Source organism: Calidris pugnax, unplaced genomic scaffold (assembly GCF_001431845.1).
Source record: "Calidris pugnax isolate Ruff unplaced genomic scaffold, ASM143184v1 scaffold11, whole genome shotgun sequence".
Taxonomy (NCBI): domain Eukaryota; kingdom Metazoa; phylum Chordata; class Aves; order Charadriiformes; family Scolopacidae; genus Calidris; species Calidris pugnax.
The window spans coordinates 11,226,295-11,248,552 of NW_015090803.1; the positions used below are offsets into that span (position 1 = coordinate 11,226,295).

General features: G+C 39.9%; 1 protein-coding gene across 1 annotated transcript; it reads left to right on the top strand.

Moving 5' to 3' along the window:
• The first annotated feature begins 1,705 nt into the window (after positions 1–1,705).
• On the top strand, positions 1,706–20,881 carry LOC106885480 (chromosome unknown open reading frame, human C7orf31). Its single transcript, XM_014937692.1, has 9 exons — positions 1,706–1,839; positions 5,896–6,072; positions 7,074–7,142; positions 12,883–12,912; positions 13,997–14,181; positions 16,388–16,476; positions 17,808–17,982; positions 18,201–18,292; positions 20,348–20,881. The coding sequence occupies exons 1-9, from the start codon at positions 1,706–1,708 to the stop codon at positions 20,879–20,881; spliced, it is 1,485 nt and encodes a 494-aa protein (XP_014793178.1).
• Positions 20,882–22,258: the final 1,377 nt, after the last annotated feature.

Genomic DNA, 22,258 nt, shown 5'->3' on the forward strand with positions numbered 1-22,258 from the left:
CTGTGTGAAGATTTAGAGGGTAGAAAGTGATGTACTAAGCCTTTTCCATCCACTCAGTACACCCTCTATAATAACAACTAAGGCAGGTCATTCCCATAGTATCTTAAAATTACAACTCTAAATCTTCCATACTGTTTTTTTGGAAGGAAATAACAGTGTTTTTCAACAGCTGAATAATTAATGAAATGAAGGAAAAGGTTTTGCTGAGCCTTTCCATACATTCAGCTCTAGACTAAGATGAAGCATGAAAAAAAAAAATTGAAAGTATTTTTTTTTTCAGAATATATTAAACTTCTGAACTCTGGGAACTATTAATACAGCTATATCACTTGTACATGGCACAGACATCAAAGTGTACTTCACTTTAATGTGATGGCCAAGCCATCCATGTTAAAAACAAACCAGTGATCCAAAATCAAAATAAACCAATTACCAGCTCCACTGGAAAATAATAACATGACAGTGCATTTAATAGGTATTCAGAAAAGCTATTCATGTATTATCACTTGCCAAAAGACTTGCTTTTTTTTCACATTGCTTTTCCAAGAAAAGTAGAACATCCAGCTAATTTTACCCCGTCTGGTGAAAGAAACAACAGAACAAAACCACTCTTTTCAAACGCATCCATTTATTTTGACGCTAATTCAACTCAAACAAAAACCACATTGAGAGAAAAGAAAAGGTCAGCAGAAGAGAGTAAAACAGATCAAAATCTATCACCATGTCTGTCAAACACAGGAAGGCAGAAACATCTAGCACGCCAACTAACCCTATTCCAAGCTCCACCAGTGGCCAGGTCCAACTGTTTTGAAGGACGGTGTGAAAATCCCACACAAGACCTAAGCAAAGAATATTGATATCTCTGAGAATGAGAATAAGAAGTGGCAATTCACAGAAGTCCTGCTGCTGTGCTGCCTGCTTTATTTGAAATCTTCTCAGCTCAGCCAATCTATCACAAATTGAACTGACACCCAAACGACTTCACTCAATTATTCCCAATCAAATTTTCTGTAATGAACTAGCTTTTGGCTTCGCTCACAGCTGAATTTACTGCTTTGTTTGGGAAAGGTAAAACACCCCATCATCTACTTGCGTCTTGGATCCTAGCTCCCAACTGTGTTTGAACATCGTCCCCCCTCAGGCACTAGGTAACCATCTTCTGACATCACCAGCTGCCTCATCCTGTGTATCACCCCAAAAGAACCCAACACCCTCTCACTGTGATGTCAAGCACTAGCAGAACACCAGCCAAAGCACACTCACAGCACACTGCACTGAAGAAGGTAAGCTTAGTTCACAGATCTGCTCTACACAGTTTCCTGTGTCTTCTGAAGACAGACAGACAATAAAGCTTGGGAGGAGAGGTCTCCTGCTTTGGAATAATATCTCTTTGGGGACTCGTAAACACAATATTTGAAAGGTTGTTACATTTAGAGATTAAGTTTTACTTAGGTATCATTCCTCAGGACATAAATGTATTGTTATCCTGTACCTTTCTGCCTTCCTCCACTAGAAGCTTTTCCTCATCAAATCTTTTGTTCTATTTTGTAATCTGGTACAAATAAGCAGTAGCAGTAGTAAAAGCAACCATTGTTTCCTGTTGACACTTCCCAGAATTCATCCTTGGCAACTGGATGCACTGACAAAACCTTTGATATTTGCTATTTTATCCCTGAATCTTCCCCTAGAGGCTCAAATATGAAGCATGATGCTGCTGCATGACCTGCCCTGCTCCTATAGACAAATTGAGGGACCTTGCATCCTATCAAGAACCTTTGAGTCCAATGAGATACTAACTCCACTTCAAATTCCTTCTCGTCCAACTGTCTCACAAGACAGGTAAGAACAGAACTCAAAAAGGGAAATGATTCCATTAAAAGTATTTGATATCCATTTACTTTTGGTAAAGTATTTTCTAATGGTTATGTTTTTCCATCAAGACACATTTTTTTTTCTTTTTGTTTTAATGAAACAAAATGTTTTCTACTTTATGCAATAGTCTGTCAGTTCCCTGGGAAATATGAGGATTACAACTGAGAACTGCTAATACTGTGGCTCTAGGGCTCAAAATCTCTTTAAATAACTTCATAAAGAATAAAAGCAACATCTATATTGTATTTCTAATTTGAAAAAAAATTAGCATATTTTGCAAACCAATCACTAACATTTATTATGTTATTCTTTGATCCACTCCTGTTTTGAACATTTTTTTTCCCTAGATTACAGGCTCACTTAGAATTACTGAGATAAACTTTAAAATTAAAATGACAGGAAGTCTACGTTTTGCTTTCGTAACCATCCGTGTAATCAGGAAGTTTCAGGAATTAAGGCATTTTTGCTATAATTTACAGGTCCAATTGTACTGTTCGTCAGGGGGCAGGATACAGCAGAATTCCTGCAGTTTTTCAAATTCTGGAAAGCTGAACCTCCATGCTGCTCAGTATTCATGACACTTATTTTTTTTGTCAAAATTTCTATTTTTTACATACATAACAGATTCCAGAGTTCAGTGTTCTCTTATGTGAGATTTTATCTCTTTTGCTAGCAACACCAATTCTGAGTTTCCATCTTACTGACAGCCTTCTGATTTACTACTAGTTCTAACTTCTTCCATTATTTGTAATGTCTCATATCCAACATCTGAATTCCAGTCAGAGTATTTTGATACTATTGGATTATCACACTTGTCAAACTGTGTCTTGATGCCTCCCACTTACATATCATCCCTGAGGCAAGTTTTTGTTTTATTCCTTGCATTACAGGAATTTGGGTGAATTTCTATCTGAACTGTTTTTACTATTGAGAGACTTGAATTTTTACTGAATTATACGCCTGATCTAAATTTTAGTGAATGTAAATTTTAGTGCATTCTGGGAGCACATATTCCAGTTAATTTCATCCAGAAGGAACCCAGTACATGTACTAAAAGACCAAGGCACTGCAAAATAGAAACCATCAGGAGACTTAGGTCAAAAGTGCACTCCTCATCCAAATTAAAATGCCAGAGTGAATATGCCCCATGTGAACTCACACAGAGGCAGGTCCTAATCCCGTCCCTCTAAAAACTCTCTTTCCACAGACCTTCTGGAAGCTATTGGCAACATACCTCATCAGTTGTGTTGGCATCAAGAACTGATCAAATCAATTACTGGAGCCCTTTATAAGCTCAAGATCTAAGACACTGTATTCATACACTCCCCACAACGAAACAAATTTGAATGGAAAACTGTAATTTATTAAAAGCAAAACAGGCACTAGTGAATTAATGTTCTGATTCCAGAATGTTAGATCTTTTTTTTTTTTTTTTTTTTGTCAGAACAAAAGAGACAGAAAGCTGGAAGTTGGTTGTCAGAACTTGGAATAAATCTACAATTGTGGAAGTTAGAAACAGTGATAGTCTCTATTAAATCACTGACTATATTGCTGAGACTCAAGGATTGTTCATGATACACTTTTAAAACAAACTTTTGTTCACCCCAGTCCTCATTTGATATTCTCTGGACAGAGCCATTTTTACTGTGTCCTTGAGGTCTTCAATATCACTGGATCAGTATTATCACCTCTAAATGTTTCTTTGTGAGATGGAGACTTGGAAACATTTTAAGCTTAACGAAGTCCTGTTTGGGCTAAATGGATGATCAGACCTTTGTGTGCAATGCTTCTCTTTTCTGTCTAAGATAAAGTGGTTATTCTGCAATTTAGTAGCCTATTGATAGCAGTGAACAGGAATTATTTATTAATGTTTCCAGTGAGAGCCAGCTTAATGAATACAAACACCACAGCCACGCAGGTGACTTGCTGTCGACCTGCCTGCTTTCAGAAAGGGGAAACAAGGCTTTGGACAGAATGTAAGAAATGGATGACTGAGCTCCTTCAGAAACTTAAAACCAGAAAAGCTTTCTGATAATCTACGGAACATCAGATTCTTATTTTGATTCATCGTACAGTACAAACATATCGCAAAATGGATAAAGGAAACAGCATCAGGCAGCAGCAGAGTGGTGTTGAACCACATAAAAAGGACTATGTGATAGGAGGGCACTGCACTGCCAAAAAAACAGAGAGAACAAAACAGAACACAGCAACACTGTCTGTCTTGTAGATCATGATCTCTCCCATAGATTTCCCTAAGATCTGTTTAGGTATCTTGGACTCTGCCACAGTCTGAGTTTGAATGTACTCTAGAAAAGCTTTTTATAGCCATTCTTTTTTCTTCCTTAAAAGCCTATGCTCATAATGTCAGGATTGTAATGCTCATGGAAATGTTCATAGGCACATAATAGCAAGCTTATTTCCCCTCAAATTTAAGGAGATACAGGGTCAGGGTTGTTATTCTACCTTTGAAGCAATGTAAGACAAAGTCAGAATTAGGGGAACCTTACACTTGAAATACAGCATAAACCTGAATCTTGCTAGTGCCTGCAGAGGGGCACTTTTTCCCGGTATAGCTTCATAAAAAACACCCTCTGCCTCCATCTCCAAAACAATGATCAATACTAGCAAAGATTAATAACATCTCTGTTTTAACAGGGATTTCTTTAGCTGATACCCATTGCTCCATCCGGAATCACACATCCAGAAACCTAGAGCAACACCACACTATGGAGCACAAGGCAGAGAAACCCAAGATAGTGGGAGCAAGTTATCATATCTGCATGATCCACCACAGCCTGTGCTGTGACAGCAGAGGCTATACCACAGTCAGCAAGGGCACTCCTACTGGGCTGCAGCCATGTCCATCTGCTTCACTCATCAGTAAACAAACACCCAATATCAGAAAAAGATGGTAATACAGATGAGGTCCAGTTAAAGCAAGAATCGGGGCCACTTGATGATGGAAGGTCTAACAACAAACACAGAGATGGCTGTTGGTTTCCAACCCACTCACCTAAACATTACTCTCTCTGGTTTCATATAAATGGACAGCACACCAGTGAAATATCTCAAGGGTGACCACCCCCATCGCAAACCACAACAGTTCATTACTTCCTTGATAAGGTTTTCAGAAAATCCTGGACAACTAAGTCAAATTTAAATCACTTTGGCTCTGATGAGATCATAGAATCATAGAATATCTCAGGTTGGAAGGGACCCATAAGGATCATCGAGTCCAACTTCCGCTCCTTGCAGAACTTATCTCCTTAATAAGAAGACCATTGGCTGTGCATGTGTTCTCCTGACTGGAAAACTGCTGCCACCCAAAAGAAAAGGAAGCTTTACATTTTCAGTGAGTTTGGTGTCCATCTTTACAACACTGTAAACCAAAACTATAGGAGATAAACATGTATTTAAAGCACAGTGAACTGCTCGATTTCACATGACAGAGATGTATAGAAATGTACTGAACATCCTCAGCTATTAGCACGTCCATGTGAAGTGCCTGACATAGCTTGCATTCAGTGTGAATTACAGCTACCAAAGAGTAAAATTTCTCACCTCTTCTAGAGATGGAGGGGGGAGGTTTTCAAAGCCACAAATAGAAAATCTGAAATCAGTGGGAATTAGATCCTAAAACTTCCATCTGTGCCATTGCATATATTTGCTATCCATATGCCACCTACACAGTACTGAAGGGACAGGGCAGGTATCTATGTGCTGGCAGCTGAGACTCCATTACCCTGTGAGATGTACGCGCTGCACTCATCTGTCAGCTTCTTTCTCACTCTCACTGACCAAAACATAATAGACTTGATTTAACCTTCATTAAGCAATTGCCAGCCACTGTTGTTGTTACTTCTTCTAGTGCCAGCTCACCATAATAGCATTACCCAGAATAAGACTGAGTTACTCAGAACCAAGAAAATAAAGCTAATAGTGTTTAAAAGATTTCAAGTAACCATCACTGTTGCTGCTGTTAAAGGAGAATTTGGTTTTGGTTTGGTTTTTTTTTTTCAGATATAAAGAATTCAGGGAATCCTTTCACAGCTGCAAGCTTCCCTGGGAAGTAGAAAAGGAGCATGGAGCAGTTGCACTACCTGTATTGCCAGAAGACCACAGGGCAAAGGACAAGTCTCCATGTACATTTATTAGAAGATACCAACGTTATGGTAGTGGTGTAGACCCTTGGCCAAGGTAGGCTACAGGAATACTTCTCACAATCAAAATACAGATTTAAGTGACGGGTTTTTAACAATAGGAACATACAGCTAACAGGTTAGACAGCAATGTAGACAGACATGCAAACACCTGCATTCCAAAAGTGGGCAATTTAAGCTTCTACCCTTTTCATGTTGCCCTAAATATTAATGTGGAAATATATCAGTACCCACAAACCTCTGAAAAGTGGTTTCACTGAAACACTTAAAGTTCCAAATGACCATATTTATTTTTTCCCATCATTTGATAATTATTTACTGTTGGCTGTTGTCCCAAACACCCTTCCTGACCTTAAAAATGTTACTACTGGCCTTAACTTACACTGATGCTCAGCATCCAGAAATCCCATAGGCATCAACATGAAAAGTCAGTGCTTAGTTTTTTCAGAAGAGATGTGTCTAGACAACAGCTGAGGGGAAGAGTTCTGGCATATGCTTTCTAAGTCAGGGCTCCTTCTTCTAGCCTCTTACCTCAACAAATTTATTCTTTAGAATATATTGGGGTTGGTGCTATTTCCACTGAAATCAGTTCCAAAATTTCTTGTTCATCATGATGTCATAAGTCAAAACTAAAGAAAAGCAAAAGATGATGTCATAGAAGTTCAAGGACAGCCTTCAGCCCTGCAGGCTTCCCTGGATAACAGGAATGGAAGATGTAGAGTAGGCTTCTGCATGGCTGTCCAAGGGTTAAAACATGACTCAGAGACTGGAAAGTGGCCTTCCTGTCCTTGCTCTGCTCTGCATTATCATGAACTAGCCTCTCTGTAAAGTGATCACAGACCTATAAGGATCATTGAGTCCAACTCTCTGCTCCTCGTAGGACTACCTAAAATTACACAATATGACTAAGAGCAGCATCTAAAAGTTTTCATATTACGGCTTATCTGAGAAATCAAAACAAAAACGTATCAACTGATTTGGATTTTTATAAGCAAATAGAGCATAAACTGTCTGGATCTATGCTTTCTCTTTGCACAGAGGCCTTCCCCCCAAGCAGTACCATGATGTCACCCAGCTGAAAAAAAGTGATACAATCAATGATGAACTGTAAGTTTAAACTGTGCATTAACCAGATTGTGAATTCAGTGACTATAACAGCAAACTGAATATTCATTCCAAGCCGGTGACAGTATGCACATATGAAGTGCAGATATGATATGAAATCTGAAGGGCTGTGTTCTGTAAAAAGGGATTTGCTAGTAACAAAGGAGAGCAAACATAGTTGGGAAGAAAGTTCAGAATATGGCATTGTACCCCCTCAACAAGGGTCTCTGAATTTGCTTTACAGGTTGTCCATTTTTTATCGATTCGTAATACTCAAAAATATTAGCCTTTCTACTAGTTAGAATCCAGATTAAACTGTAGTAACTGAAACATGTAATTGTGGATTTTAGTCTGTTTTTCTGGTGTGGATATATATATATGTAGGTATATTTTTGGAAGAGGCTTGGCAAGCATTATTTTTCTCACTGCTGCTGTTCAAGAGATATCAGACTCAGTGAATTTGGATGCTGCTGGAGTTCTGCAATCTAACATTTTCCCACTTGATGGCAACAGCAAAACACTTAAACTTGATCAAACTACAGAGATTTTAGATTAAGGTACTTTAAAGCATAAATGTAAATTCTTCAAAAGCAGAAAATGAACACGTTACACCTCTCATATTAGCTTTGATTACTAGAGCATATTAGAAACCTGAGAATAATTCTGTGATGATTTCTCAGTTATCTTTATAGGGCTGTGAGGCACACTGTTCAACCCCACCACTCTCCTTTAGCCTCCCTGCACGTGAAGCACCTGCTCCCTATTCTGTGTAAACCCAGCCACTCTAGAAAAGCAGGACAGCTAATTGTAAACAGGCCACCAAAGCTACACAAGGAAACCTGCAACTCTGCTCTTTGCAATCCACTGCTTTTTGCAGGCTTCTCTCTTTTTTATCTCATTCGAGCACGCAGCACAAGCAGAAGTGAGTGAGGTTACCTACAAGAGTGCACAAGCCAAAATTAATGTACATTAGAGGCATTGGCTGTGCTGCTGTGCTGCTTCTGCAGAATTTGATTACAAGCTACAAAGAAGTAGCAAGTTTCCCTGCAAGTTTCTTCTCTAAGTTTCCTAAGCACCAAGTGACAAGAACTGGCCCGCACACTTTTGTAAGATAATGGATCACTTTTAAAGTTGTTTTAAAACCAACGTCACTGCAAAGTGACACTCTCATGTCACACAGTCAAGCTGGGTGGTTCTGTTTTATTACCTAACCCATCTTCAAGAAAACTCCATTGACTGCAGCAGAATGATGCTGGGCAATAATTTGGCCCACTGTGACTTGCTAGTCAAATACGTGTCCTGTTATGTGACATTTATATTGGTGTCCCTGAAACAGCAGAAACGTGGGCAAATTGTAAAGTAAAATTAAAAACTGCGCTTCACATGGGTTAGGAGACCTGCTGTGTTTTCAGTAATTCCTAGGCTGGCCAACCTCAACTGTTTCTTGGTTAAGGACGTTCTGGGACCCATTCACTTCACAGCAAGAGTGTTCCTCATGCCAGTTGCTCACCAGACTGGATCATCCATGTACACAGACTGAAGTAGAGCTCAAAACGCCTTTCTGGGGATTTGCTTCCTTAAGAGGAAGCAACCAGGACTGCTGTGACTCTATGCCTTTATACTAGCTGTATAAGGAGGAAGGAGGTTTGTCACAGGAGCAGATCAAACTCTGCCCCCGCACATACTGAAAAGTACACAACCTTGGACGCTGAGTATTTGATCAACAGGACATTAATCTATTTCTCCATTATTTTGCACTCACATCTTCACCTGAAACATTCCAGGCCTCTCAAAATATTTTATGGTCTACGCTTTGTCCTAGTTTGAGCATTTTGTTTTCCTATAAGGTTGTATTTTCTCCGTCTTTGAAAGACTTTTAAATTGAAGGAAATAATATATCCTTCAAAACAAAAAGTGAAAGACACACACACACCAACTTTCACGTTTATAGTCCAAGGTCTTTCAGAGCAAATACTCTTCCTGCTGTCAGGGACTATTAAGCGGTGACAGCCAAATGGAACCTTTCGTGAAAAATGCCCTCCAAGTGGTGCTCTGCAGGTCTACCTGGGAGCTATTAACACTCAGTTTATTTACCTTATAGCCTGTGAGGGCTCCTTTGAGCCATTACTGTCTTTTGTGGGAAATGAATTACCAGCCATTTGCAATAACTCTGTACACTTTCATGGGACAACTATGCCTTTGCCTTAAGTATGCACACTACGTCTCCTTGTGCAGTTCTGCACTAGAATGAATCACTGGGTTTGTGCAGATGTGCTTCTGTAAGTGCATTAGCAATGGGCCACACACATATGCCCTCCCAGTCAAATGTATTGGAGAAAAATAGTCACCTCCACCCATCTAAATGTGTAATGAGTCCTCAAGTTCACATCAAACAAGACTGCAAAATCTGAAAGGCCTTGAAAAACACCCTTCAGCCATTGCAGAGAACCCTAGTTACACACATGCATGCTCTACCTCAGGCTACAGCATTTCCAGCTCTGCTTCCAAAGACAGGTCACACCAATAAGGTTTTTGGCAGGTTCAGTGACAGCACAGAATGAATGAAAACTGGCTTTTTTTTCCACGTGGGGTTTAATCTGCTTTCACTGTTTATCATGCCACACAGTGCTCCCATTCCTCTGGCTGTCCACCAGCTCCCCGACCCCTGGTGGTTCCCTGACCTGTAGCTCCTTGACCAAGCAGATTTTAAGGTTAGGCAAATAAGTGATTGCATCCCTTTGAAAGAACAAAGGGCAGCAGGGAAAGTCAATTTACACATGTGAAACATTGTATTCTTCAGTCATAATTCCTTCCTGCTAAAACTGGCAAGAGTGATACATCTTATTCTCTTAATAATTTACTGACTACATGGGAAATTAACAGGAAAGAGCAGCAAAAAGTTCTCTGGCCTGATACAGAAAAGAAGCTGAAGGTCATGAGGCTCCCCACACTGCATCACTCTCAGGCCACACTTGGGAGAAGAGACAGCTCTTCAGGGGCTACAACCATGTGTCAGAGAGCAGAAAAATAGTGGGAAGCGGGAGCTCCTCATGAAGGTCACACAGGTTCCAAGGTGTCTTTTATTACCATTACTGAACAAGTGTGTCCCTGCACCCCGTAGTTGGCACCACATCAGGAGGGGAGCTCAGAACTACTGCAGGAAAAGCCAGTTTTTCCATGAGGATTCTTTCTCTCACATGAAACTATTTTTAACAAGAAGTGTTTGCTGAGTGCCTACAGTACACTCATTGCTCGGGAAATGGGATAGTGTCCATCTGAACCACTGCCTGGATTTGTTCTGGGGCTTTCCAAACTGGGAGCATCAGTCCCTCCAGCTTAAAACTGACTTCTTTTCAAGAAACTGATCGACTCCATATCCTCTGTGGACTGAACATTAAAGGGGCAGATAAAATAATAATAGCAACTGCTTCTTGTGTGATACTGGCAGACTCCAGCAAGAACTCCAGTGAAAGCTCAGTGCCAAATTTGGAAAAGCTGCTATTCCTTTCTTCCTTTCTAGCCAGAGCTCTCCTTTTCTATACATTCTGGGTGCTTCAGGCTTACTCATCTTGAGTTTCAAAAATATAAGGAACACTCTAAACATCTTTGAAAATGCAAAGCTTTGCTGGCTGTTACAACCTGAGATCACAAAGCTTTTCTAAAACACGAAAAAGCATGTTCAACCTTATTTTGTTGCATCCTTAAGTTTAGGTATTATAATGAAAAGTGGTCTACAAAGATACTTAAGTAGTTCTGCCATACCAGAGCACAAAGCATACTGATTGTCCTTATTTTTGCATATTTGTATCAGGAATATGTCCAATGAATGCAATGAAGAATGTAACAATCCACATTGTAAGACAATGCAATACAATGGAAATGGAAACTTAGAATATTTCTTAGTGTTTCTTTTCCATTCACATTGTGCTACAATAGTACTGTATTATATCTTACAATTATATCTTACATTCACAACACAATGTGAAACGAAAAGAAACATTAAGAAGTACTTTCCTTCATGTCTACAGCACCAGTAGACATACAGCACCAGTTCTAACTGTAGAAATGGAAAAATCAACTAGAACTATCTGTGGAACAAACTTTTAAAGACTGGTGTTCTTTAAGTATGTTTATTTCTGTAAAAGCTTTTGTTTTCAAGACAAACACAAAGTTTGAATCAGAGTCCCAGGTCATTATAAATGTAACAATATACAAACAGTTGTCAGAACCCAACACTTTGATCAATTCCTGTTATCTTTGTAGCATCATACATTAAAAGCAGGGGGTTTGTTCAACTCAGCTGAGGTATGAGTTATGCCAGCACTGTAATTTGTGAGATATCACACCTCATGTTGAATGCACTGAGTCCCATGGCATCACAGCACAGATTTCACAATGAAATGTATGACTTCTGCATCTTGTATTAGAATGTGTGGGCAAAATTGATCTGGCACGTGAAGTTTATCTCCACACTCATGCCAGTATGGAAAGAAATAAGCACAGGACTTATTCTTTGAGCAAGAGGGCATCCTTCCTCTTTGTAACTGTGCAACATCTATTTTTACGGAGACTAATTCAATGATGGAGTGGCCAAGTTGCAGCTCTTGAATCCCAGGTGACTTTAAAGAGCCTGAGTGCAGCTCCCGTGCCACAACTGGTTCATTAACCAGGCTAATGAGGAACCCCCAGTGGCAGGAGGCAAGGTGTTCCCAGAGGAACTGCTAAGGCTGAAAGGATGACATCCACGGGGGACCCACTAACATCCCACATGGCTCTGTCCTCAAACTGAGCAATAGGAGCAGCCCTGAGAAGTTACCACTATCATCTCCTGTATGGGAATGAATCTGGGACATCCCTCTCCTCACTGAAAAAATGAGGGGTTTTGGCAATATGAAGATTTTGGTATATGGCTTGTAAAAACAAGAAACTTTGTGTGATCATGGTAAAAACAATAAAGCTTAAAAAAAGACTGTCAACAGACAGCCTTTTCCTACCCATATACGGTAAAGACCCTTTTAAGCAAGACCTGGTAATTAAGGCTTCCTCATGAAATACGTGAGATTTTAGAGCTCCAGGTGAACCACTTAGATTAGTCCAGTAATACTGTCTTTCAGCCATTTTTTCATTTTTTTTTTATTATACCACAAAGAGCCATTAAGCAAATTAATTAATTTTTTAATCTTTGACATTTTTCTGACTTGATATAGTTGCCAAGAGACTCCTAGCTCGCCTCAGTGATGAAATTTTTGCCCTTTAAACCTAGTGCTTTCTTTTGATTATGTTTTTTAAAATTTATTTGAAGAATAAAATAAGTCTCCATGGTAAAATAAATAATTGATCACCATGGAATGAATAAGTATTTTCTCTGCAAGTAGGAATGGGATATGTTTTCTATTTTGCATTACTGATAAAATGATTTATTTTTACTAATAGCACATACCATTGTTAATTAATACAGAGCTTATCACACAAAAGTGTAAGAGGATAGATCTTTCTTTCACTTCTTTTAAAAAGACATTCTGCACATCTTTTAATACCACTGCCTTTTCAGCCTTTGGCACCTGGCAACACAAAACATTCCTCATGGAATGAGTGGTATCAGTAAGAATATTGTCTGCGCTGCTTACATATTGACTTGTCCTTAATGTATATTGATTGCACTGATGTAGATAAAATGTGAGAGGTGCAAATGAACATGGGTGACTTCAGGTAACTTATTTATTATTTTTCTTCCCTAATACAGGCTTCATAAACCATCAAACAGTTTGGCTAAGTAAGTACGTTTCTCCTATATTATATCTTATCTTTCCTTAATGAAATAAAAAGTCATAATTGCACAGTGCAGGCTCCTCAGTAATAAGTAGGGGCAACTCAAATAGGCAAAAAACTCTGTCTCAAATGAAGCATGTAGTGATAGGTTGATCAGGTTACCAGTGTTTGCCCAGCACACCCACACTCCTAAGAAATGCTCATCTTGCCAACTTGCCTATTGGCTAATTGGGTTTTCTCAGCTGTGTTGTTCAGGGCTTCTTTACCTAATGTGAATGAAAGTGTTTTGGAGCATCTACCAAGCACAACTAAGGGATCTAAAGTATGTACAAAGCAGATTTATGAGAGAGAAGCCTCAGAACAGCCCAGCCTGGTAAGACATCTTGTTATGTCATGATGCACAGCCTCAGGAATGCAATGAATCTGGCTCCTGTTTAAGGTTGTGACTTTGCTCTATAAAGCAATTGGGGAAAGGTGTTTGCTCTCAGTAAGCCACTGTATGCAGCTGTGGTAAAGTTTAGTAGAATCCAAACAGGATGCTAGTCTCTCTTACTGGAGTAAATCACTGCTTTCATTTTCCTCAGATTTCAGGAGTCCTCTGATTTCAATAAGTTTTTTAATTCTATGATCAAAAACTGAAAGCCAAAAAGAACAGCCCCAGGAACATGGCCACTCCATGAAATCCCAGTTCTCAGTAAAACTCTCCAGTTTAGCTTTATCCTCCTTCCCCCCAGAAATAAATGTCCTCTTAGAGGCAAATTTTGATTTCACGAGCACAAACTCAGTTACTATTAATCGCAGCTGTGCAAAAATCAGAAGTCCACATTTTCCTTCCATTAAGTCACATAAAAGTAAATGTGAATTGGTATGACTGACTATGTACAAAAGGTGCAAGGGAATCATCACCATGAATTATTTGCAAGGTGCAAGCAAGAGGGAATTAGAGAACTAAGATACGTCCTTTCTGATTCTCGCATCTCTCCCAGTTCTTGCAAAGTGTTATATTTAATGCTAAAACTCTTTGAAATGCAAAATAATGACATTTTCTCCCTTCCGTCCTTCTTCCTGCCAACTCAAACCAACCCAAGACCACTGTGCCTGCCATTCCCCATCTGTCATCCCTACCAGACACACATCTCTAGGTACGCCATGTTCCCAAACTTCAGATCACCTGAGGATCGAGACACTGGGACTGATGCAAGCAGTCATCAGCCTTTTCATCCCAATATCCCCACCAAGCCTTTTGATGTGGTTGTTCTGGGAAAGACCAGAGGTAATACAGTACTCTGCTGGTTTATTATTTATTCTTGAAACTTACTTAGAAACACTACTGAAGTCACACTCTTTTCTACTGGAGCTTAACAGAGCCAGAATCTGAATATATCAGTGGTCAAGCTAAGCATTTGGGCTTAAATTAGAGCTCCATGTGCTGATAGTTGCAGTCTCCATGGAGGATACTTCAGCAATAAGAATTATGAATAAAGTCAACTCACATGAACACCCTGTAGCCTCAGAAGCCAACAGAGCTATTAACATAGCTGCTAATCCCCACAAAAGCAAGATGGATCATTTAGTGTATCTGATATCTTCTGTCAGACAAATAATTCTTAACAGTCCAATAGAGTGGAAGAGAGGGAAAAAAAAGACATCAGTGAGATCAAAAACTAGCAATTTGGGGGCCAAAGTAATGCCTGCCGTAGCTTTGCTGAGAACAACAGAGGGACCCCTGAAATGGGAGCTGAATGACTTACACAGATGATAGAACAACATCCAGGGAGAAAAAACAACTCTTTGTATCCCTTACGAAGACTGAGATGAAGCCCTAGAGAATCATTATTTAAGGAACACCATCTAAGTTATCATGAGGTGTTTGGTTTTAACCCCAGCAGCATTTTACCCTGAGAGTGGCTTACATAATATATTGGAGGGAAAGGGCATGAAATTTTTGTTCTTTTTCTGCTTTTTTCCTGGAGGCACTCTACTACATTGGGATTTTGACAGGTACTTTGTTTTGGAAGACTTTAAAGATCACCTGCATGAACTGATGAAGAGTCCTTGGCAGCTGCTGACTACACGGGTTTATGTGGAATTTGGGACATTAAAAGCCAGCACGTCTGTGTACCATGGCAGTGCTTGCTAGGAAGGGTTTGGCAATAACTGTGTGAAACAGAAAAAGCATACACTGGCAAGGATAAGAAGCTTTTCAGCAAGTAAAAGCTGATAATGTTACATAGGAGGTCAATTTGCATTAATTAGCTGCCATTCTCAGTCATCGGCACAGTGCTGTACAGTTATGTATATAATTGGGTACATGAGCCATTTTTAGTGGAGTATTTGTCCATCCAAACCAAAAATCTTTCCAAATAATATGTAATGCTAGGAGTAGTCATTTTTAATCAGTTTTCATTGATCATTGGTCAATTTAAGAAACGCTAATCATTTGTGGAGGTGGGCTTACAAAGCCTATTTTTGCACAAGAGGAGGTCCATCAGAGGCCAAGACCTATTTCCAGCAAAGCTTAGCAGGTTCAGAATTAGTAGCTAAGGGAGCAGCTACAACTGGCACTTAGAAAGTACTTGAACTTCATTTGCTGTTCCCTCCATATGGTTTGACTTCCTCAGAGACCAGACACTCCATTTTCCAGTGACTGAAGGAGAAATCTCTGGTTAAGTACAGATAACCCAGACCACATTCTGGTGACTTTTACCACTGGAAGATTTTATTTAAAGGCTTTATGCCCTTTATACATCTCACCATTGCAAAACTCAGAGTAGCTATTATGTAGTAAATGTTACAGCATCATTGTGAGGTAAATAAGGAAACTGATGCTGGAGAGAAAAAGCAGTGATAGAATCAGGGTTGGAAATCAAGCTCCTCCAAGCATGCACTGCAGTTTCATTTTTAAAAGACATCTAGTAGCACTCAGTTATTTCTCTGACGGTGACACTATGAGTACAGAGCCAGCTCCACAATTCACCAAGCTTTACTGTTTGTTGTTGCTGTTTGTAAAAATCATGCACAGAAAATGCAGTAAGAATCTTTCCTGCTGGTGTGTGAATGAATCCAGAGCTCCTGCAATTGGCCATGGGCAGGTGGACTTCTGCAGAGACAGCTTTATCTGGTGTAAGATCCAGCCCTCAACTCCTTGTCATCACCTCTCTGCCTGAGACAACTAGCCTTGCAAGTCTGGTGGTGCAGATAATCACATTGAGTGCTTCCAAAAAGACAGCTGGGTTAACTTATGCCGGTTTAATGAATGATCTGATCTAACCCTGCTGATTGTCTGCCAAAAGAGTGAAGATGAGTTCTGTCTGCAGATCCATGAGGTCAGTCTCTCAAGCAACAGCTCACAGAAAGAACCTCTTCCACCAGCACAGCTGACTTTATAGTGAGCGTACATCTACAGCTTAAATTGCTAATCCATCTGTCATTCTGATCAATGATGTTCCATTAGAACATGTTAAATATTTCCCCTATAGGTAATCCGTATAGGCATGAAGTTGTCAGTATACCCTCTGACTCCCAGAAGAAGGCTGTGCACTGGCCAGGACAGCACACATACTTCCAAGTACGTAGTTCAGATGGAAAAGAGCAAGATGCCTTTTTTTTTGTTTTGTTTTAGTTAAACTTCTCTGCATCTCTTTCACAGGAGACATTTTTACATAGAGAGCTCCTGTTCCAAACACTTGCAGGCCATGAATTAGGCATCACGCATACAAAGAGTGAAAAGCTTTAGAGACAGTTTTCAGCCACCTTAGCAATATATAAACAAGTTGAGAAGCTAGCAGCCTGTCCTGTGACTGAAGTCCTTTAAGTAGTAACTAGCTCTCACAGGACCTAGTCAAGTAGCTCTGCAGATAAGAAGAACAAGAAGAAGCAAAAATAGCTGTGACCATATATTTTGGGGAGCAGAAAGGGAGGCTTCATTCAGAAGCCCAGATTACACTCTGCAGCCCTTCAAAGAAATGAGTTTGGGCAGCAGTAGATCTTTGGTCCTCCTTAACCTCTCTGCAAGTCCTGCCAACACACTGACAGGCTGGTGTTGCTATTTCCATGTCTTCAAGAAAATACATGTCCTCTTTGTGGACAGTCTTTGACATCAATCTTGCCTTCCCCAGTGTAATGATGAATATTGGGCTGGTCCATAAAACAGTGAATTTGTTCATGAATCATCATGTTTCTCCTCTTCTTCAGCTTGGCTAAACATTAGTTCTCTTTCCAAAGGGATGTAGCCCGAAGTTTGATGACAGATAAAAGTCATGAATAGTGTAGGAAAAAATAGCAGTGAACAAAGAAAGATACATCCTTTGCAGACACACGGTCTTAGGCATGTGGCAAGGGAAACAATAAGCACCAGTCCATTTTAAGGCAGCCTATGATCGTAGCTAAAAAGAAAGCTTATATAACAGGTAATGTTCTGCTTAGGTGTGACTACCATGGAGAACTTGATTCGAAGTTATTTGAATTGAGTTCAGCTGAATTTAGTTCAGCTGTTGTGTCTTCTACTTGAGTAGTAATGCCGTACTGAAGACATTTTTCCACCACATTTCTATTTTATTAGCATTTATTAAAGATATAATTGGGGGGGGGCAACGTGACACATTTCAAAGCTTTAAAATAGTCTTTTCCATCCAGTCTGCTTAGGTGTGACTACCATGGAGAACTTGATTCGAAGTTATTTGAATTGAGTTCAGCTGAATTTAGTTCAGCTGTTGTATCTTCTACTTGAGTAGTAATACAGTACTGAAGACATTTTTTCCACCACATTTCTATATTATTAACATTTATTAAAGATATAATTGGGGGGGGGCAACGTGACACATTTCAAAGCTTTAAAATAGTCTTTTCCATCCAGCACACACATGGCTTATACCTTACCTATTTCTTCTTATCCTTCAGCTTCCTAAGATTGCTGAAGAAAAGGGTCAAATATACTATCCGAATCCACCAAAAACAGTGGCCCCTAACTCCACTTTTGAAGGGCTAGAACATAGTCTCTCTCGAAGAACAACCAATATGCTACGGAACACGGAAAGGACTCTGGGGATCACAACATATAATCGGGAGTTCACAGGTAAGCACCTTTTATTAAATTAATTTGGTTGGGATAGCAATGAAAGACCACAAAGTGTTAGCCCCTAAATTTCTTAAAGAAAACAATTTTTTTTGTGTCATTAGTAGCAAAGGCCACATAAACTGCAAATTATCTGAGGTTTTTCAGGGGGACTGTGCATTAATTCTGATTTTCCTAAGCAATAAAAATATGTGACAATAAAATCTGTCTCCATTAAGGAAGAGGTCCTATGAATCCCCTTATCCTGGATAACCATTACCTGAAAACCATTGGCAGATTAACTGGAGAACTAGGTGAAGATCTGGAACTAGTAAGTATTGCATTTACTAAGAATTTCATGCTTCCACCACAAGTAATACTGGCAAGAGATTACCAGATTCAGCTAGCTGAATTAAGCTTTGATAATACTTAAGGACAGAGCAAGGCTCGCTCTAACACAGGGGCAAAAGTTCAGTGTACTAAATCAGTCCTCACACAACTGGCTGACAGAACTTCTGTAATGGATTAATCACTTGTTCAGGGTTTGCAGAGGGGAAAGTTATTGTGATTATCTGCTTATTTTTTATCTTATCATTTAAAGTTGCCACCAACACATGACAGCAAATCAAACGACCTTTTGCCTTGAGAAGTATGAGTAACAGTCTCCATAAAGTGAGTTGGCAGCTCTCATGTGAACGGTGCAGCCCTGTAGAGACCTAAACATTGGCTAGATATTCAGCTCATGTTAGTCAGGGCAACTCCACCGAACTCATTAACTTACTGTCTTTATTGCACATTGTATTATTTGATAAGTGACCCATTACCATTGCAGGCTATTGCCTCCTTACTGACTATACCAGTTTAAGTCTGGCAGGGTTTCTATGATTCATCCTTCTCCATTTGTGTGAGTGCTTTGCCTTTCTTCCTTAAGAGTGTATAAGTAACATTATCAGATTCTATTTTAATGCAAATATTTACTTTAACAAATGTATAAAACTATATTGAAAAACTCCATGTTTATTGTCTTCAACAATTTTTATACTCTGTACAAAAGGGAAAAGATACTATTTGTATTAAATGCTACTCATGCAAACAAAGCATAACGCGGTATATAAGCATAGCAAATCAAGTTGAGCTGCTTTTTGCTAATGCATTGTTGCATTAGCAATTGCAATTAGCAATGCAAAACCTGTAATGGTTTAAGCCATTCAGTGACACCTGCACATTGTCATGCAGAATACATACACACCTCTAATTTATTCTAACTGACTAAGCAGCTCTGCAGGTAAAACAGAAGGAATGGATTCCTGCTCACCTTCCACAACCCTGATGGCTTTGAACCCACTTATGGGTTCAAACTGCACAGACATACAAAAAGCAGCGTAAATAAGTAAGATGTTGTCATTTTCTTATAGTCCAAAAATGGCCCTGGATAAAAAGTCCCCAAATTGTTCGGCGTTTTTAATACTGGATTAAAAAAAATCCAAGTAAGGAAATCCCTTTTGAAATAGCATTTACAATTTTCTGATAATTGAATGCTTGTATCTGAAATGAAAAAGCTGTTTAGCTTTTTCTCTAGTGTGATGAAGAAACAATGTCTCACTTTATGATGATTAACACCTTAAAGAACAGTTTCAACAGCTGGTCTCTGGAAATGGAAAGCCAAACTGGCAGCTTACATTAATTCAAAACTGAGCCATTTTGTTGCCCTCTAGCTTCCAAAATGTGATTGTGTACCCTGGGCCATGCTGATTTATCTGAACAACATTATTCCATTTAAAACATATATACATCAAAAATCGAACACTCAGATTGTTCAGCACAGTAAGCTGAAGTCCATTCTTTGGCTATAGGACTCAAATGTAGTTTATGTTTAAACAGTCCCTATACAATGCAGCTTTGACCCTGCACCAGTACCTGAAGCCTCAAGAGTATAAATTATTACAGGGCAATAGGATTCAAGCGGGGGGTGAGAGCGCTAAAAAGCCACGTGCCGGTGAGCATCCTCAGTCCCACTTGCAACAGTTCCTAAAAGAATTTAAAAACTCACTAACGCAAGCCACCGTTTACACTATCATATTGCTTATGAGACCACAAATGGAAGACAGATGCTTATAGAAGAAAGGAGAAGAGAGTTCATCTATACCCATTTATATCTTACGCATCGGGGTGGAGCAGAATATTTTCTTTTCCAAAGCATAAAGACCAACTCCAAGCTCCCTAAGTGGCAAGGCAGTAACGAATGTCTGGGCTGCTTCCCTTTGCCTGGGAGACCCCTAACTGAGCCACTTTACTAGTCTCAGACAATGGTCTGCTAAAATAAGCAGGCCCTGCTAAAGTAAGAGACTCAGATAACAGTGTAAATCCTCCTCCTTCCTCCATACAGAAAGAAACCTTTCTGCCTAGTCTCTCACAAGTGAGACCTCTGGAAGGGCGCACTGCACGCTTACTTCAAGGTCGACGTCCCCGTCAATCAATCCTGCAAGAAGAGCACTCCTCCTGTGTTCAGATGTCTCTGCCTTCAGGCAGAGTTCCTACTGTTGTAGCCAACTACTCGGACACAATGCTGAGTCAAGTAAATACTGCTGCCAGTCTCGGCCAGCAGCCGGGCTTACCACTGGATGCAAAGATTGAGGAAAGCAGAATGTTGTTGCACAAGGTTCAGCACCAAGAAACATGTTGGTCTGTATGTAGACCAGAGGATGGGACAAGAGAGACAGCACTGCCTGAATGGATCCCTAGCTGTGAGGTTCCTCGGTGCCAGACAGACCTGCTGGAGCTGCAGTGTTCCTTCTCTAAGACAGCAGCACAAAAACGTTTTCATACCATAAGAGGAGAGACAAAAGACCTCAGAGATAACAATACCAAGGGAATGAGACACAAATTCTACGGTTTCAATGCTTTTTATTTCTTTAACTGACACATTCCTTTAAAAATAGAGTAACAAATAAAAAGTACCTTAATACAAACTGTCTTTCCCTTCCTCAATAAATTCAAACAGTAAAGAGAAGACCAGCAAAGGCAGCCCAGGACATGTGCAGCCTATTTCAGAAGAGAAGACTAGAAGAGCTTGTATTTGTCTACATGTGAAAACATGACTTCTCGAGAAACACATTAGTGGGATAAACACTGGGTAGTGAAAGAGCTGGTTCATTAAAGGCCAAATGGATTCACAAATGAGTGTTACACTCTGATAGGGAATAAACTCAAGCTGGCCATCATAAGATGATTTTTAACGGTCACAGAAGGGAGGCTCAGGATTAGAATCACAGAGTCATAGGATTGTCTAGGTTAGAAGCGACCCTTAAGATCATCGAGTCCAACCATCAACCTAATACTGACAAAACTGTCACTAAACCATACACTAAGCACCTTGTCTTCCCATCTTTTAAATACCTCCAGGGATGGAGATTCCACCACCTCCCTAAGCAGCCTGTTCCAGTGTTTGACAACCCTTTCAGTGTAGAAATTTTTCCCAATATCCAATCTAAACCTCTTCTGGTGCAACCTGAGGTCTTTTCCTCTTGTCCTATCACTTGTAACTTTAGAGGTGATTAGCTCTTCAATAGATGAGAGGATCAGAACACAGGCTGCTTTAGAATGGACCTGGACAGTTCATGGAAGTTGCTATGGCACGGTTGTCAGCAACAGCTGGGAATTATAGTTGGTGACCCAAAAAGGCCCTTTGCAAGCCCTCGAAGGCACCAAGCTTTCAGGTCAAAAGGACCCTCTTCTACTCTGCAGGGAGTCAAATTCCAGTAACATCAGCACTACCACACACGCAGAGGGACAAACACGAGGCTCGTGAGCTGTGGAGTCTCTTTGTCTGTGCACAGTGTATTCCCAAAGCCTCGATGCTCTGAGGTTACCCATGGCCTCTCCAAGCCTACATTCCTATATCAGACCTACCGTGGCTTGCATTTCAGACTCTTCTCTCTCCTTTTTCACCCATTGTCTAAGACAGAAATGTTTAAAAGAACAGGAAAGGCCACAGAGACTGTACTTAAACTGCAGTGAAGACTGGTAAAGGAAGAGTGGGACTTAGCATTTCCTGCAGGGCCTTGAAGAGCTTTAGATTGAAGCAGGTAAACTGCAGAAAACATGTAATCTGTTATTAGAAGTTAGCCCTAGATGGCTGCAAGTGGTCAATATAGCAGCTAAGGATTAATAGAAGGCATTAACTTGCTGGTTATAAAAATAGTTAAGAGCAAGAGGCAGGGACAGAACAGCTCCGCTGCTGTGTTGTGCTTACTGAGCTGTTTAGGATTCCTCAAAAGTGTGAACAAAACCCAACCAA

What these genes read in the sequence shown, in the direction of transcription:
- LOC106885480 (XM_014937692.1), top strand. Translation starts at nt 1,706, where the DNA reads ATGATGCTGCTGCATGACCTGCCCTGCTCCTATAGACAAATTGAGGGA. An exon ending in CCATCAAACAGTTTGGCTAA is followed by an intron (nt 12,913 to 13,996) that starts GTAAGTACGTTT and finishes AACCAACCCAAG; the next exon opens with ACCACTGTGCCTGCCATTCC. An exon ending in TAGGTGAAGATCTGGAACTA is followed by an intron (nt 18,293 to 20,347) that starts GTAAGTATTGCA and finishes TCCTCCATACAG; the next exon opens with AAAGAAACCTTTCTGCCTAG.